The following is an 18,014-nucleotide window of genomic DNA, read 5'->3' on the forward strand; positions in this document are numbered from 1 at the left end:
TTATATTTCTAAAATGGCATCTCTCCACCTCCACCAGTCCACCTCAAACGCCGGCATCTCATTAAAAAAAATAAAAAAAATAAAAAAAACCTCGACAGGGCAGCGTCAGCGGAAAAAAAAGAGAGGAAGAGGGGAAGATAGAGAGATATATAAAGGCTGAGCTACAGAGGGAGAGAGAGAGAGAGCCGGGGAGATAAAGAAGCGGAGATAAAGAGACGGCAGGGTGGAGACGCTTTGGCACGGAGAACCACCAGGATAAAAAAAAAAAGAAAGAAGAGCTCCAACTAAAGTATTTCTCCAACGGTGCAGTAATGAACAAGGTCACCTTGACTCTCCCTCCTCCTCTACCTGTGTTGTTTCCTCGCCTCACGTCTCCCTCTCCCTCTCTCTCTCTCTCTCTCTCTCTCTCTCTCTCTCTCTTTCATCTCACCATCCGTCCACTCCCAGCTTCTGGAGCTCCGAGATGCCGAAGGACAGCGACCCCATGAAGTCGTTGCGGCTGGTCAGGTCCCAGTCCCACACCTCCACCGACAGGCGGCGGTCCTTATCGTACTCCTTCAGGTGGCTGGGGACACAAAAGCAAAGACCATGGACAAGCTGGAGGACACCTGTGGGCTTTTGTTGTTCATATATAATGAGTTTTTTCCTTCTATCATCTTTCTTGGAGATGAAAAAAGCCTCTCAAAAACTAACATCTGCACCCAGATGCCTGAAAATGCAAATCTCGGTCGCCCCTCCATGCAAACTGCGATGGAGCTGATTAAGTATGTAATTGGAGCCGACTGCATGAAACGACCCCAAAAGCAAGTTTCTTTTATTTTTTTTACATGAATCTGAGGAGCCAGATGTTTTCATCTGAGCGCCAGCGGTAACACATACTCGGGGAAGAGAGGAAGCGTAATGCGCTGCTCTTAAAAACAGAGACGAGACGGAGAAAATGAATAAATGAAAGACGAGAGAGGAAGAGCACAGACAAACAGAGAGGTGAATGAACACATGGAGCCTCACAATTTGAAGGTCTCGTCCCAGGTGGGGTTCAGGCAGCACTTTATGGTCTTGGTCTTCTGTTTGCTCTCGCTGCGCGGGTCCGGGATCAGCTTGAGCTTCACGTAGGGGTCCGACAGCCCGTTGGGGTCCATGGGAACCAGATTCCTGCCCTCCTTGACTGGAGAGGAAGAGAGGGATGAAGAGAAGAAAGAAGGAGAGGAAGGACATTCGGATAAAGAGAGACTTCATGTAGGATTCAGCCACAGACATTTGACACTTGAAACTCAGATTTTTAATGAGCAAAATGTACATTAAATACAGTTCTCATTAAAAAAAAAGTCAATTTAAAAACAGACACAATATGAAATCTTCATATTTTCCTGTTAAACCTTCACTTATCATTATTATTACGGTATTTGTTGCATTCATAGTGATGAAATGTGCAACCTTGAGTCAAACAAACCAAAAGCTACCTTCACATATACAGTTATATTATAGATTTTGACACATTTCACATGTACAGTACACATGTTAACTGTAATGTAACATGTGTACAGCCAAGCGCTCAAATCTAAAAATCGTTTGAAGAGTGAATTTATGTTGCTGCCACTTCCACATTGCCCCGCAAACCGGTCGTTTGACGCGATGTATGTTAAATAAATCACAACGTGTTATTTAAAAGCATGCATACGTGTACTATATATACTATACTTTACCAATGAGACCAAATGAATGCATTTGCAGGGTTTACAGGGCCTAAAGGGTCTCCGTGGTTCACGTGGTTTAAAAGACTTTCATACGTTTAAGGGATTCTCTCCTCTGATTGGTCGGCCATTTTCCTTTCTTATAAAGATTAATCACCACTCGCTTGTATTAACACTCCACCTCTGCTGGACTCTTGTGCACACACACGACGCTGGTGGAAGTTATAAAAACACCCTCCGTGTACACGCGTGCCGTTAAATGAGATATTAGAATTTCATTTGAACCCGCCAGTAACTTATCATAATTAATATGAACCCGCATTTAGCGCGTTGGCAGGTTGTAATTTCAAGCTGTGTGTGTGTATATGTGTGTGTGTCGGGTGGAAAGCTACTAATTCAATTAGGCGTGTTGAACTTAAAGCAAAGGAAAACACTCCAGACCCCCAGAGTTGTCTTTGAATTGGGGGGTTAAAGCCTGGAGGTTGCCAGATCGCTCTGTAATGACCGTGTAGACAGATGAAGGTTGCCAGTTCCAACACTAATCCTCCTTTTGTGGCCGTCTGTTATTGGGCCGTAATTGTATTCCGGTGGCGTAACATCCCCAGCGATCGGGAGGTGTGTGTGTGTGTGTGTGTGTGTGTGTGTGTGTGTGTACAAATATTGTTGCCGGTCAAGTTGTGAGGTCACATCCAATTACAAGCAGTAGAGCTGGTGCTGCTGTGTGTTGGTGTGTTTGTGTGTGTGTGAGGCTGCTCGCTGTGGAAGCAGGCAAGAACACACACACACACACACACACACACACACACACACACACACACACACACACACACAAGCTGGGGTGGGATGTGTGAAGTTGCTAAAAAGCGGTTTAGTTATTAACTAAAGACTGGCTCGGGACCCGAAGGTGAGTCGCAGGAGATTTTTGTTCAGGTCGCCAAATAAATAAAGATAAACATCCTCCATCGTTTTATTTTTCAACGTTTTGTGAATACAGTCCTTTCAGGGAACCACCGAGGCAACAAAAACACTCCGAAAAAGGTTTTTTTTTGGGGTTAAAATAACATCAGACTGCGTCACGCGGGGATTGAACCTGCGGCCTCCTGGCTGAAAGATCGCTGTTTGACGTCGTTTAATTGCTTCAATACTTTTATTTAGTCACATTTATTAAGTGGACATGGTTTCAATAACGTGCATTCGTCAAACTTAAACCTCTCTTCGAAATGTCGACGGGTTTTTTTCTGACATTTTCCGATTCAAAGAGTTCTGGTTTAGACCGTGTTTGTGCGTTCAAACAGGTTGTGAAACCTGTTTGAGTTCAGTTTCGGGACTTGAATTCACGAGTTAGTGCCGTTCACAGAAGAGACCGACTCCACTGGTTCACCTTCACACACACACACACACACACACACACACACACACACACACACACACACACACACACACACACACACAGGCTCAGCACACATTACTCATTCATGAGCTTTTAGGAACGCTGCCTCGCGCCCAAAGATCCGTCTACAAACATGGAAACCTTAAAAAAAAAAAAAAAACAGGCCTCCGGGCGTCTCCCTTTACCGGGTCGGTTACACTGAGAACATGGCGGTGCTGGAGTTTATCTGACGGAAAAGGAAAAGGTCCAAACTACTTTCAAACCAACTAACCAGGACTCGCACACAAGCAGCCACGAGCACCGACGTTCACTCGTCCATCGGCGCCATTTTGAACCTCCGACGGCCTGTTTCCTATCCGTCTCTACCTGAGCAGACTCTGGATCAGCTGTCTGTTTGCCGGTTTATCTCCGGGTCTAAATCGAATCAGATCCGCCCGTTCTGGGGTCAGACTTCAGGTATGTTACGCTGCATCTTCCCAGGTTGTCTAAGAGGCACAAAGTGTTGGCGTGAAGGTGATAAGCCAGGAGGAGGCGCGAGGAGGCTGCGTGTCGTGTGCACGGTCACATGATGGCGAGTGGCGGCCGTCAGCAGAAGAGGAAATGGACCGACATTGAAAGTGACACGTGTCACATAGTGTTGAAGCAGGTCCGTCTCATATCGTCACCGCGACAGTTCACCTGAAAGAGACACTTTGCAGGCCGGCCTGCTAGCCGCGCCTCAGCGGCTACGGAGAGAAATGCTAACGCTCATTTAAGAATTGAGGTGCAACGCTGTTGGATTTCCGATTGAACCCCTGAGGGGAGGGAGCTCTCTCGTGTGTGTGTGTGTGTGTGCGTGTGTGTGTGTGTGTGTGTGTGAGGAGAAACCTCGAGAAGTCAGGAGAGAACCGGCGAGGTTTTATCCCCGCCGCTAAAGCGCGATGCTACGCTAAGCTGCGAGAGGTTAACCACAGCGCAGCCCCGACGGCCGGCGTTAAACCCTCAGCGGAGCGGCTCGATAAATATTAGATGATGCCTGTTAAAGTGACCATCAAATACTGGTTGAGGTGAGCTGTAAAGAGGGTAGCACGCCAAACGGTCTCAAAGGACACTCACAGTAAACACAGGAGGGTGGGCGTGGTTTTGTGTGTGTGTGTGTGTGTGTGTGTGTGAGCGGATGTGCTTGTGCACGCACAGGTGTGCAATGTGACTGTGTGCAGATTTTTTTAATTTCATACATACTAATTGCAAAGAGGATGTATGGCTCTTGGTGTGTGTGTGTGTGTGCAATGTGAGTGTAGATTTTTGTTAATGTCATACATGCTAATTGCACAGAGTGTGCAAGGCTCTGGGGGTGTGTGTGTGTACACCCTGATGTGTGTATATGGATGTGGATATGCATGCACAGGTGTGCAATGCGACTGTGTGCGCGTCGATTTTTTTTCATGTCATACATGCTAATTGCAAAGAGCATGCATGGCTGTATGTGTGTGTGTGTTTGTGTGTATCTCTGTGTGTGTGTGTGTGTATGTGAGAGCTAGATAACGCGTGTATTTGAGTCTACAGGGAGGGCGAGCGGAGAGGAGAGTGCAGTAACAGCAGAATACTGTATGTGCACAGCAGCGTGGGCGTTGGCAGTGCACCTTTTCCCCAGGCGGGAGCCTCAGTCGGATTCTTACGTTCTGTTAAAGCTGCTCTACTTCTTTTTTTCATGTGCTGCTAAATGAATGAATGAATGAATGAATGAACCGGTACCGGCACGAGCGCGTCCATGTGTTCGGTTCGGGCTCGTTCTGTACCGGAGGCCTGATGAGAGTCCATATCAACACCCGCATCAATCCTCAGACCGCACATGTCGCTAGCGGACTTAGCCGCCGAGGTTTTGGAGCCTCGAGTCCGCCATTTTGGGTCGGCGCCATCTTGCTTTTTTTTTTTTTTTTGGCAAGCAGTGAACAGACGTGTTTGTTTGAACTGAGGAGGAGTGACGTAGAAACATGGCTCTGGTAGCGGCTGCTGACCTGTCAATCACCTTGTAGCCCCGCCCCTAAATGAGCATAACTTACTAAATGAACATAATTCTGTATTGAAGAGGACTTGAAACTAGAGATTGAGACATAAACTCATGTTTACAATGTTTACTGAGGGAATAGATCGAGAGAGAAGTAGTCATTTATATAGACTTCTATTAAAGCATCACTGTTACTATTGCAACCAGAGGAGTCGCCCCCTGGTGGCCAGGAGAGAGAAGGCAAGCTCAGGACACTTAGAACGGGAGACCGGGATTGTCTTTGTACTCTGAAACACATCAACTTGTTCAGCTTTTAAACTACCACTAAACACCGGCTCGGCTAGCCCGGCGCTACCGAGCTGTGCGGTGGTGAAGCAGCTCGGGGGCTAACGGCTCATATTTGATCATCGGATTATTGAATTTGAGCGCCGAAAAATCAAAAAATCAAACACCACCCGGCGGGCTCAAAAGCTTTATCACGGACTAATTGGTAGAGCAAACATCTCTGAGCCCGAGCAACGCACGAGTCCGCTGCTCCGCTTTGAATAAAAGTCCTCCTCCATGGTGTGATAGCGGCGTCCTTCAAACAAAGAAAAAAGCTTTAGTTGAGTATAAAGGGCGTCCGGGGTTGGCTTTAAACTTCAGGGTTAAGTGTTCAAACTCCATCCAGGAACCATCGAGTCACCGACATGTGACCGACGGTCCACTCACAGACATTTATGTGCACGAGATGTACGAAGCTGACGAGGCCTTTTGGCAAACGGACATGTTTTTAAAATGTTGCACGCAGGCCAGAGACAGGAAGTCTGAAGCTCTGACTGGCCGAGAGGCAGAGTGTCCATTGGGGAAGGCGGCCATCTTTCAAGGGTCTCTAAATCCCTTCGTCCCACTGCATGTTCCCCGCCGCCGGAGTGTCCTTGAGCGAAGATACTGATCCTCCGTCTCGGCGGGGCACAGTTCTGCCTCCGACCCTGAGCTCGGACCTCTTAAAAAGGCGACTTAGAAAGTGATCAATACGGTGTGTGTCACGTTACACAACGTGTCAATTTGCTTTAATTGAACCCACAGCCGGTCCACGGCGTACACGCATTGTCGTGAGCGTGGCGGCCATTTCTACCGGCGTTAAGCTGTAGAATAATTCCTCGTGCTTCTACAATTCATTCTCTCTGGTGGTGTTTTTTTGTTTTTTTCTTCTCTCTCCATCTCACTGCAATGTGCTTCTGCTGGCTCCACACTGACCCCTGTGGACAGAAACGAGTACTGCAGCTGCCATTTTTTCAGAAGTGAGCGGAGGGTTCGTCACAGGAATGTTTCTGCATGAAAACTACCTCAAATGTAAGCGCAGAAGAAGAGTGCAAGTGTGGAAACTTTAATCCTCGCTGGCATAATAATGCCCATAGCGGGATTATTTGAAATATACGCTCTGAAACAACATAAAATAGCCGTCGGTCGGGCTCCACAGTTTCCGTTCGGCTCTGTTTTATTCTACTGTGCAGCTCTTGTGATGGCGAGCCCGCGCTGCCGTCCTCGCCGTGATAAGTCGGCCCTCTTATCATTTCCCACGGTAAATCCCGGCTAATGATCCGTCTACGAGCGTGGGAACCGGGAGGAGAGGAGAGAGGGATGAAACCCAGCAGGGGATCGCGTTGTGTTGTTTATGTTTGACGGCATATTGATGTTTATATTGTTTATATATGCTGTGTAATCACAGAGGGATCACGGATGTCTTTCTTTCGCAGATATTACTATTAAGTTACATTTAGTTATCAAAAAAATACATGAAAATCAATAAAATTGTATCCATCCACTGCATCCGATATCATTATTGATCACCTCGTACCTTTATCGAGACGTCACATCGATACATAAATCAGATTATGGATATCAGATTAACTGTGGATGTATGTTGACTCATGAGGTTCACAACATTGTATTCATATATATGAATGAATAAAATGCAAACAGGAGGAATATTCATCACTAATAGTTTATTGTTTATTAAGAAACTCTGATGTTTTCTCTCTCTGTGTATTAATAAAGTTATTGTAAACCTCTGCTGCCGCCTGCAGGACAGACGACGCACTGCATGCAAAGAAGCGGTGACGCTGTTCTCTTCCATTTATCAAGATTATTTATAAAAACGACCTGAGAGCAAACATTTAACTCATCTCAATGAAGGAAGACTCGTTTGGGCAACACATTCAGGAACTTAAGAAATTATACGAATAATTTCTCTCAACACCTTTTGAATGAGAAAGTCAACAAGTCCTCCTGTCGGTGAAAAGCATTCTGGGAAACATTAGCCTCCTTTATTATTTCAAACAATGTGAAGAAACTCATTTAATCATATTAAACTTCATATTGGTTTCATTTCTACGATGAGCCGGTTGACAAACTCTAAACTATCGTCTATAAACTATAAACTATAAGCAGGAGAGGTCGGCAGCAGTGTTGTTATACTTTAATTTGATTTCCCGGGTTGTGTTTGATGCTAAATTAACATCGCTGGTTAAGTTAGTGACACAAATCCCACTTAGATCTGAATACAGGACACAAAAACAAATAAAATGGAGGAATACAGTCATGAAAATGACCTTTGAATAGAGAGATGAACTGAGAAAAGACATAACTTTAACCACAAACACAGCATATTCAGTTGAATTTGAGCTTTCCTTGGCTGGTGCGCCTCAGAGCGCCATCTAGTGGGCTAAAAGAGGCCCCGCACAAATGTCCAAATAAATAAAATTTAAGTGAAAAGGATTTTTCAAAGCTAGTATCTTTATATCGAAACGAGCTCGAGCATTTCCATGAATAATAACAGGTTCTTTTGAACAATTGGTGTCAAGTTGCCAAATGGTGGGAACGAGCTTTGTATTCATGCGTTCGTTAACACAATACACTTTGTGTAGTCCGTCGTGAGGCTACAGATCCATAATGACGCATCGGTTGACGTGGGATCGGGCACACAATGGCTGCCGCTCAACGCTCCGTCCTTCACCTGCGCGGGTCGGCCAGCAGAGGGAGGAAGGAGACCGCGTGTGCGTTTGTGTGTGTGGACGTCTTTGTGCGTTTGTGTGTGTGTGTGTGACTCACTGGTGACGGTGAGCACGTTGGTCTTGACCTCGGCGGTGATCTGGAGGCGGCCTCTCCGCTCGGTGTGGTCCGTCCCGCACAAACTCGGCACGTTGGCCACGCAGCGCTTGTGGATGTTCATCATACAGTCTGGAAACATTTATTTATATTTATTAGTTCATGTCAGAGAGGAAAAAAAGAGTTAATCTGTAACAATATACTTTGTGTCCACCAGCTCCATGGAGGATGAATTACACAGCGTGTGTGTGTGTGTGTGTGTGTGTGTGTGTGTGTGTGTGTGTGTGTGTGTGTGTGTGTGTGTGTGAGACCTTTTGTCATCTCGGATCAATTTGTGTGTGTGAGAGAAAAAGGACTAGAGAGAGAGGACTAGAAAGAGAGAGAGAGACTAAAGAGAGAGAGAGATACTAGAGAGACAGAGGACTAGACAGAGAGAGAGAGACTAGAGAGACTAGAGAGAGATACTAGAGAGACAGAGGACTAGACAGAGAGAGAGAGAGGACTAGAGAGAGAGAGAGAGACTAGAGAGACTAGAGAGAGAGAGAGAGAGGACTAGAGAGAGAGAGATGACTAGAAAGAGAGAGAGATACTAGAGAGACAGAGGACTAGACAGAGAGAGAGACTAGAGAGACTAGAGAGAGAGAGAGAGAGAGGACTAGAGAGAGAGAGATGACTAGAAAGAGAGAGAGAGATACTAGAGAGACAGAGGACTAGACAGAGAGAGAGAGAATAGAGAGACTAGAGAGAGAGAGAGAGGACTAGAGAGAGAGAGATGACTAGAAAGAGAGACAGGACGCGAGAGAGAGAAACTAGAGAGAGAGATTTTTGTGAATGTCTTACATGCTAATTGCAAGAAGTGTGTATGGCTCTGTGTGTGTGTTTGTGTGTGTGTGTGTGTGTGTCTCTCTGTGTCTGTGTGCGTGTGTGTGTGTGTGTGTGTGAGAGACGTACGGTCACATCTCATGCCCTGGTGCAGGAGGCCGTACAGCAGAGAGCCACAGTGGTCGCAGAAGGTCGGGCTGGAGTAGGTGTGGATCTTAAACTTGTGCTTCGCCCTCGGGTCCTGGAAGGAAGGAAGGAAGGAAGGAAGGAAAGATGATTTCATTGGTGCTGCTTGTCACCTGTGCATCTATTTACTGAAAAACACACACACCTCTATGCCTCTCTTCTGTCTTTCTTTATTCACCAACTCACGTCTTTGCATTCACATTTTAATCTGACCAAGACGAGTTCATGACAACCTTCAGTTTACAAAGACACTCATATGCATGCATTGTGTGTGTGTGTGTGTGTGTGTGTGTGTGTGTGTGCGTGTGTGTGTGTGTGTGTGTGTGTGTGTGTGTGTGTGTACGTGTAAGAAGTCAGTCCTCTGTGAGGTCAAAGATTAAAGATCACGTGTCCCTCAGCGACGTTGTACAGACGGACTCAAAAAAGTATTTTTTTTTTTACATTTGCTGAATGCTAATTCTGCGCTTTAGATTGAAAAAAAAATAAAATTCATGGACCGATTCCTCATTTGAAACTAAGGCGTAACTAGGGCAGAAACAGAGGTTATTTCTGTCTGAGGTGTGTCTGTGTGCATGCGACACACACCTGCCGCCACGGCTCAGTGGACCGTTGAAACACACACACACACACACACACACACACACACACACACACACACACAGACGTGGAACTGTTGGCCACTGAGAAACCGCTCTGTTCTCAAACCCTGCCGCGCCCCTGGACCCACGGACTGTGACATCATCAGTCCACCGCTTTTTTGGGGGCGGAGCCAGAGCCGGCGGCCAAGCGGGGATGCTTCGACGTGGGAGTTTTGAGCGTTTCTTGCCAAGGGGATCCGATAGCCGATGCCAAACACGAAGCTGCAGCGTTCAGGAGGAATCTCCGACATGATGCCGAGGCGCTTTGACGAGACCGAACACGCGCGCTTCCTGCCAAAGGAGCGTCTCCGGGTTCAGGCGGCGACCTCACTTCCTGTCCTGCTCCTGTCTGCTCGCCTCTGTGCCAGAAAAATGTGCTGATGGATTTCTTTCTTTTCCCACTCACCTGTCCTGGAAAATGATGTTTAATTTAGGCTGAATTATACCCGGCTTCCCCAAGGGGTCGTTAGGAGTGTGTGTGTGTGTGTGTGTGTGTGTGTGTGTGTGTGTGTGTGTGTGTTCTCTGCTGGTTCTCAAGGACAGGACCGCCTCCTGCTTGTTTTTGTTCTTATGGAACGTTTAAACACTAATGATTAAAAATATATCCACGTTTCAAAATGTAAGGATTGATCTAGAAAATAGATTAAAAATGTAGGAGGAGAAGAAGAAGAAGAAGAAGAAGAAGAAGAAGAAGAAGAAGAAGAAGAAGAAGAAGAAGAAGAAGAAGAAGAAGAAAAAGAAGAAGAAGAGTGAAAATAGCCTCTTCTCCTTTTATAAATCAGAGCGTGTGATTTATTTTTCATGGGTTGATCAGTGAAGGGAGATGCACACGTGACCTGCTTGTGAAAAGGTGTTTTTCTTTTCATCCGTTTCATGTGAGTAATTTTAACGTATAAACATCAAAAGTCATTCTGGCATTCAAAAAAAAAAACAACCTCAACTTCTCAAAAGAAAACTTCAAGCCTCTGATAACAGACGTCACGGCTCAGAAGCTGAAGACGCAACAACTTCCACTTCAGTACGACGACACGGGCCGAGAGTTTACACACACACACACACACACACACACACACACACACACACACACACACACACACACACACAAAAGGGAGACTTCAACATCTTTTAAAAAATCACACTGAGACAATGTCAAAATTGTAAATACCATGATTCAGTAATCCATCAGGCGGTTATAGATATATTTCAGTCTGGTCTCCGGATGCCAGCGTTGATAAAAGCTACAACCATCCATCTTTTAAAAACTGCCTTGAAGCCAAACTGGTGAATATGAATGAGTTGAGCGTGATCAATAAGGAAAAGCAGGTCAGGGCCCATGATGCAGTCTGCTGCTGAGCCACTACCAGCTCCAGCGCTGCTTTCTGGGGGACTTTTTATTTAAAAAACAATGTGTTGTGACCTCTGAAAGGTGGTACAACAACAGACTCGTACTTTTGTGTTTTCACTTCACACTCCGGTGTGTGTACATTTCCTTTTTCCTGCCAGCACGTTGGCAACTTTTTTCCCAGGATTTTTTACTCACCGAGAGAGAGAGAGAGAGAGAGAGAGACCGACCCCACAGATTAAAAAGCAGATGGCTCGGCGGGCTGCGCTCGGACTACGAGTGTATCGCAGGGCATGTGTTGAGACGCTGGGTGTCCACACACACATACACACACACACACGGTCACGTCAGACACACACACAGCTGGCGTTCATATGTTCTAAAAGCATATTTCCAGCTGCATCCGTTTGTTTGACCGTCTCTCACCAGCGTGCCGTGAGAGACGGTCGGGTGTGTCGAGGGAAAATGTCTAATTTCACTTAATCGGTGCCAACAAAATATGATTTAGTCGCCACAAATAATGTTCCATTGTTGAGCGTCTGCATTGTAGCGGCTGCCCCGTGATGAAATACCCTCCCATGTCAGTAGGTAGCGTGTAGTAGGCATGTCTGCTGAATTATATGGAAGCACATTTATGCCACAAAAGAAAAAAAGTGATTATGACAACAACAAAAAAATTATCATGACAAAAAAACAGGCATGACAAAAAAAAGTCATGAAAAAAAAGTCATGACAAAAAAAGTCATGAAAAAAAAGTCATGACAAAAAAAGTCATGACAAAAAAAAGTCGACAAGTCATAATTATGACAAAAAAAAGTCATGACAAAAAAAAGTTATGAAAAAAAGTCATGAAAAAAAAGTTATGAAAAAAAGTCATGAAAAAAAAGTCATGACAAAAAAAAGTTATGAAAAAAAGTCATGAAAAAAAAGTCATGACAAAAAAAAGTCATGAAAAAAAATTCATGAAAAAAAATTCATGAAAAAAAAGTCATGAAAAAAAAGTCATGAAAAAAAAGTCATGACAAAAAATTCATGAAAAAAAAGTCATGACAAAAAAAAGTCATGAAAAAAAAGTCATGACAAAAAAAAAGTCGACAAGTCATAATTATGACAAAAAAAAGTCATGACAAAAAAAAGTTATGAAAAAAAGTCATGACAAAAAAAAGTCATGAAAAAAAATTCATGAAAAAAATGTCATGAAAAAAAATTCATGAAAAAAAAGTCATGACAAAAAAAAAGTCGACAAGTCATAATTATGACAAAAAAAAGTCATGACAAAAAAAAGGTATGAAAAAAAGTCATGACAAAAAAAAGTCATGAAAAAAAATTCCTGAAAAAAAAGTCATGACAAAAAAAAGTCATGAAAAAAAATTCCTGAAAAAAAGTCATGACAAAAAAAAGTCATGAAAAAAAATTCATGAAAAAAAAGTCATGACAAAAAAAAAGTCGACAAGTCATAATTATGACAAAAAAAAGTTATGAAAAAAAGTCATGACAGAAAAATGTAATGAAAAAAAGTCATGACAAAAAAAAAGTCATACTTTTGGTCATAATTATGACTTTTGTGTGTGTCTGAAATGGACTTCCATAGTTTTTGCTACAATGTGACATTTGTTACTTTTTGGGATTTTTTTATTGTAGAAAATGTGCCGTCGCTAAAAAAAAAAGAGTTGTAGGCTCTAGACTCGCACCTCGAGGTCTTCCCAACCAATCGGATCCACACACACACACACACACACACACACACACACACACACACACACACCGTCGTGATCAATAAGTCAAACGCGGTCGCCGTCGTCGTTGCTCGTCCTCCTCGAGGGAACGTTTGAGTGTTTTCTCTGCGCGAGAGACTATTTAAAGGCTTCCGGTTGATGAATGCAGAAATGCAGAGCAGTCACTCTTAGAGGAGGAAGATGGGAAGAGAAAAGCAGCTTAATTGCATCACCAGAGCAGTGAACAACGACTGATTCAAAAAAGATAATAAAAAAGAAACAGGAGGGAGCGAGGAAGCGAGGAGAGGAGCTGAATGTGACTCCTCGCCTCCTTTCCTTGCTCCGTATGCTAATCACAACCTCTCCATCACTGTGTTGACCCTCCTCCTCCCTCAAAGGGTGTTTTTAACCATCTGGTCACACAGGCTGTTATCATTATATCTGAATATGCAAGTCAAAAAAAAAAAAAAAAAGCACGCAGAGAGACAGGATGTACATAATTAATCTCCACATAAGAGGAAAAAAAAGCTTTTTTTCTTTGCCGCAAAAGTCTTTTAGAGCATTTTTTTCCTGCAGCTTCATGTGAGGAAACATAAATAATTCATAAATAGTCGACGTTGAAGTTCTCTGGCTTCAACACTGCGCTCCTGTTTGTAGACAAATAATCACTTAATGTGTTCTGCAATTTGATAAGAGGAGCAGCACGGGGGACTGTAAGGTTCAGCAGTTCTACAGATAGCAGTTTAGCTCAGCTCACAATGCTGCAACACACACACACAGACGCACACACACACACAGACACACACTAATGGCTTGTTGTGCTCCAAAATGCTAATAACAAAGAAAACAATCTACTCTCTAAAATCCCAACGCTCCTGCACAAATATAAACTAGAATCCTTCAGAATACGCAATAAAAAAAATGGAGATTTAAATGTGTGTGTTTGTTGCTCATGGGTCACCCGGACGGTTGTTGGGTCCGTGGGGTTTGAACCTGAAACCTGACGGGTTCTGTCAGTGGGCGTTTCTGTCGGGCCGCTTCGGTTTCCTCTCACGGCCGCAGACGTGCAGGAGAGAGAACCGAGGAGAGGGACACGACCAGAACCGTGAAGAGGGACGCGACCAGAACCGTGAAGAGGAATACGACCAGAACCGTGAAGAGGAACACGACCAGAACCGAGAAGAGGGACGCGACCAGAACCGTGAAGAAGAACACGACCAGAACCGAGAAGAGGAACACGACCAGAACCGAGAAGAGGGACGCGACCAGAACCGTGAAGAGAAACACGACCAGAACCGTGAAGAGGGACACGACCAGAACCGAGAAGAGGAACACGACCAGAACCGTGAAGAGGGACACGACCAGAACCGAGAAGAGGGACACGAACAGAACCGTGAAGAGGAACGCGACCAGAACCGAGAAGAGGGACACGACGAACGTAGTTTTATAAATAATAGTGACCTGGCTTTTCTATCAGGAAAGTTTATTTTCAGAATTCCAGGACCAGAGGGAAATACATACATCCTGAATCATAGACACCGCCTTCCACATTCAGTTGTATGTCTTTGTAACACACACACACACACACACACACACACACACACACCTATAGCATCACCCGGCTGCGCAGGAAATGTAGGTTTCATTAGAGGATCTCATCCCTCGACCTCTCCCACAGGGAACCCATTCTATTAACCCAGATCTATAATTGACTTCTTCTTTTAAACATACATCGCTGACGCAGGGAGGAGGAGACGAGGAGACGAGGAGACGAGGAGACGAGGAGACAAGCTCTCTGGCGTTTGTGTCTTTGTCTCGAGCGCTGCGACTTTCCGGCGTCCCTGAAGAGAACGTCTCCTTCATGTGTGTGATGTCATCGGCTTCGGGGACTCAGAGAGAGAGAGCTGGCTCCTGATTGGCTGACGAGTCATTTTGTTCTGATGGAGATTCATCCTGTTACAGAGGCCTGATTATTGACTTTTCTACCCTATTGTTGTCTCAATGAAGAAGAAGAAGAAGAAGAAGAAGAAGAAGAAGAAGAAGAAAAAGAAGAAGAGACAGAAGAAGAAGAAGAAGAAGAGACAGTAGAAGAAGAAGAAGAAGAAGAAGAAGAAGAAGAAGAAGAAGAAGAAGAAGAAGAAGAAGAAGAAGAAGAAGAAGAAGAAAAAGCAGAAAAAGCAGAAAAAACAGAAGAAGAAGAAGAGAATATGTAAATATCTGTGATCTTCCCTGAGTAGTGATCAAATCCCTCCTATCTTTCGGTCTTGAACTGGCATTTATTACATAACTTCATCATATTCGAGGAACGCCGTGACCGGCGGACACCCCCGGTGTGTGGAAGCAGTGCATTGTGGGCCTTCCTATATTTAAATGCTACTTTGGCGCAGAGACGCGCTCCACATTCCCGCTGTGCACCAGCACCGAGGTCCTGAGACCAGGAACTCATTAAGGGGGCGACGCGGTGGGGGCGGCGAGGGCCCCGTAATTAAGAGCAGGGGCCCCTGGGCCGAGTGGCATTTAAATAGAGGATGTACAGAAAAGAGACAGTGGGAGAAAGACTCGGGGAGAGAGAGAGAAAGAGAGAGAGAGAGAGAGTGGGTTCAATGTGCGGCACATATAGGAGGATAAATATAGAGGCAGAGCAAGAGGAGGGGACAGGTAGGAGGAGATGAAGATGTGGAGAGACTAATGAAGAACAAAGGTTAACCGCTGGTTCCTGAAGGTCACGGCTTGGAAACTTTACACCTCCGTTGAAGAGATGCAGGGAGAGAAGGAGACGCACAGAAGGAAGATGTGGAAATATACCAACAATAAGTGAAGATGACGTTTGAAGGAAGAGGAAACAACTGTGTCTGTTTGTGGGCTTGAAGCCCACATGTTGCATGATGGGAACTATTTAACAATGTAGTAAAGTTCTCTTGGATTGTGTACGCACCAACACAGGAGAAGAAGAAGAAGAAGAAGAAGAAGAAGGAGAAGAAGAAGAAAAAGAAGAAGGAGAAGAAGAAGAAAAAGAAGAAGAAGACGAAGAAGAATGATAAAAAAAATTATGAGAAGGAAAAAGATGAGAAGAAGAAAAAAAAGAAGAAGAAGAAGAAGAAGAAGAAGGAGAAGAAGAAGAAGAAGAAGAAGAAGAAGAAGAAGAAGAAGAAGAAGGACAAGAAGAAGAACAAGAACAAGGACAAGAAGAACAAGAACAAGGACAAGAAGAAGAAGAAGAAGAAAAAGAAGATGAAGAAGAATGACAAAGAAAAATTATGAGAAGGAAAAAGATGAGGAGGAGAAGAAGAGAAAAAGGATGAAAGAGACCGAGAAGAAGCAGAATGAGAAGAAGAACGAGGGGAAAAAGAAAGAAGAAGAAGAAGCAACTTGACCTTTGACCTCCAAAAAGCATGAATGTGATCTGGTTGTGTAAATAGTAGGTTTATTATTTCTACTTTTCTCTCTTGTAGTCGAAGATTCGAGCTATTTAAGGGATTAAACCTCCGGCAGGGAGGCCAAGAGTCGTCTTAGACAGCAGCCAGAGAAAGACGGTCAGTAGAAAGTTAATTTTTGGAGAGAAAACTGTCAAAAAATGTCTCAGACAGTTGCACATTTTTCAGAGATGGACCACCACTTAAAATAAATACAGATATAGAATTTATACGGATGCAAAATATTCACTTACTATCCAATAAATAAAACTAAAGCCCAAACCTGATATCTCTATATTATCAGGTGGTATCTCAGCCACATCTCTCTCTCTCTCGCGTCCTCTCTCTCTTTCTAGTCATCTCTCGCTCTCTCTCTAGTCTCTCTCTCTCTTTCTAGTCTCTCTCTCTCTTTCTAGTCTCTCTCTCTCTCTCTCTAGTCTCTCTCTCTCTTTCTAGTCTCTCTCTCTAGTCCTCTCTCTCTCTCTCTTTAGTCTCTCTCTTTCTAGTCTCTCTCTCTCTCTCTAGTCCTCTCTCTCTCTCTAGTCTCTCTCTCTCTCTTTCTAGTCTCTCCCTCTTTCTAGTCCCTCTCTCTCTTTCTAGTCTCTCTCTCTCTCTTTCTAGTCCCTCTCTCTCTAGTCCTTTCTCTCTCTTTCTAGTCTCTCTCTCTCTCTTTCTAGTCTCTCTCTAGTCCTCTCTCTCTCTCTCTAGTCTCTCTCTCTCTTTCTAGTCCCTCTCTCTCTTTCTAGTCCCTCTCTCTCTTTCTAGTCTCTCTCTCTCTCTCTCTCGTCCTTTTTCTCTCACACACACAAATTGATCCGAGATGACGAAAGGTCTCTCACACGCGCACACACACACACACACACACACACACACACACACACACACACACACACACACACACACACACACACACACACACACTGCTGAGTCCACCAACTGTAAACACTCCAGGAATTCATGTGTGCGAGTGTGTGAGTGCAACTGTCAAAAAAGATGGAGGCAAAACAAGATGGCGGCAGCTGAACCGTGACCGCGGGGGAGCTTGACGGGTGACGCACGCAGGATTTGAAGTGTGTGTGTGTTTGTACTCACATCTGAAGCGGGTCCTTTGTCGGCCCCCGGACAGGAGAAAGTGACGAACTCATGGCAGCGCTTGTGGACCACGAAACAACACACTGCGGAGAAGAAGAAGAAGAAGAAGAAGAAGAAGAAGAAGAAGAAGAAGAAGAAGAAGAAGAAGAAGAGAGGGAACGTTAACACCATGTCAAACCCAGCTGTGATTAGTCGTTTACCTTTGCTCAGGAGGCAGAGTGCGCTGCACAAACTAAGTAAAATACATGCAATTAAAAGCGTGTAAGTGGTGATAGTGATTAAGGGGTTAACGACAAGCGATGCTGCTTTAGACTGGGTTTGTGCCAATAATTACACACATGATTTTGTTGTCATAAAAGGTCCATTTGCGCGTCGAAAAAGCTCATTTTTATCATGAAACTGTTGAAGAATGAGACCGTAAACACATCATTAGAAAGACTGCACACACACGAAAGTTTCTACACACATCTTTTCCAGAAAAAAAGGGGTCACCGGAAGGGGGAGGGGCTTCAGTCCAACATCACACACACACACACACACACACACACACACACACACACACCTGCGTGCACACATCAGGGTCGTCTGCGTGGGCTTGAACTTGAGCTGCATTAGAGGCGTTCTCGCTGGTGAATGTACAGATGGACA

At 44.5% G+C, this 18,014-nt stretch overlaps 1 protein-coding gene across 2 annotated transcripts in view; it reads right to left on the bottom strand.

Moving 5' to 3' along the window:
• LOC137786892 (protein kinase C beta type-like) overlaps nt 1–18,014 on the bottom strand; it is an 81,556-nt gene that overhangs the window by 38,842 nt on the left and 24,700 nt on the right. For both annotated transcript variants that reach the window (XM_068579028.1, XM_068579027.1), the window contains exons 3-7: nt 17,367–17,449; nt 9,110–9,221; nt 8,162–8,290; nt 1,009–1,165; nt 431–565 (exon numbers count right to left, since the gene is read on the bottom strand). In XM_068579028.1, the coding sequence (XP_068435129.1) occupies nt 431–565; nt 1,009–1,165; nt 8,162–8,290; nt 9,110–9,221; nt 17,367–17,449 (616 nt within the window). The remainder of the gene's footprint in view (nt 1–430; nt 566–1,008; nt 1,166–8,161; nt 8,291–9,109; nt 9,222–17,366; nt 17,450–18,014) is intronic.

This window comes from Clinocottus analis, unplaced genomic scaffold (assembly GCF_023055335.1).
Source record: "Clinocottus analis isolate CAN_PGR_092001 unplaced genomic scaffold, fCliAna1.0.p SCAF_16, whole genome shotgun sequence".
In the NCBI taxonomy this organism is placed as follows: domain Eukaryota; kingdom Metazoa; phylum Chordata; class Actinopteri; order Perciformes; family Cottidae; genus Clinocottus; species Clinocottus analis.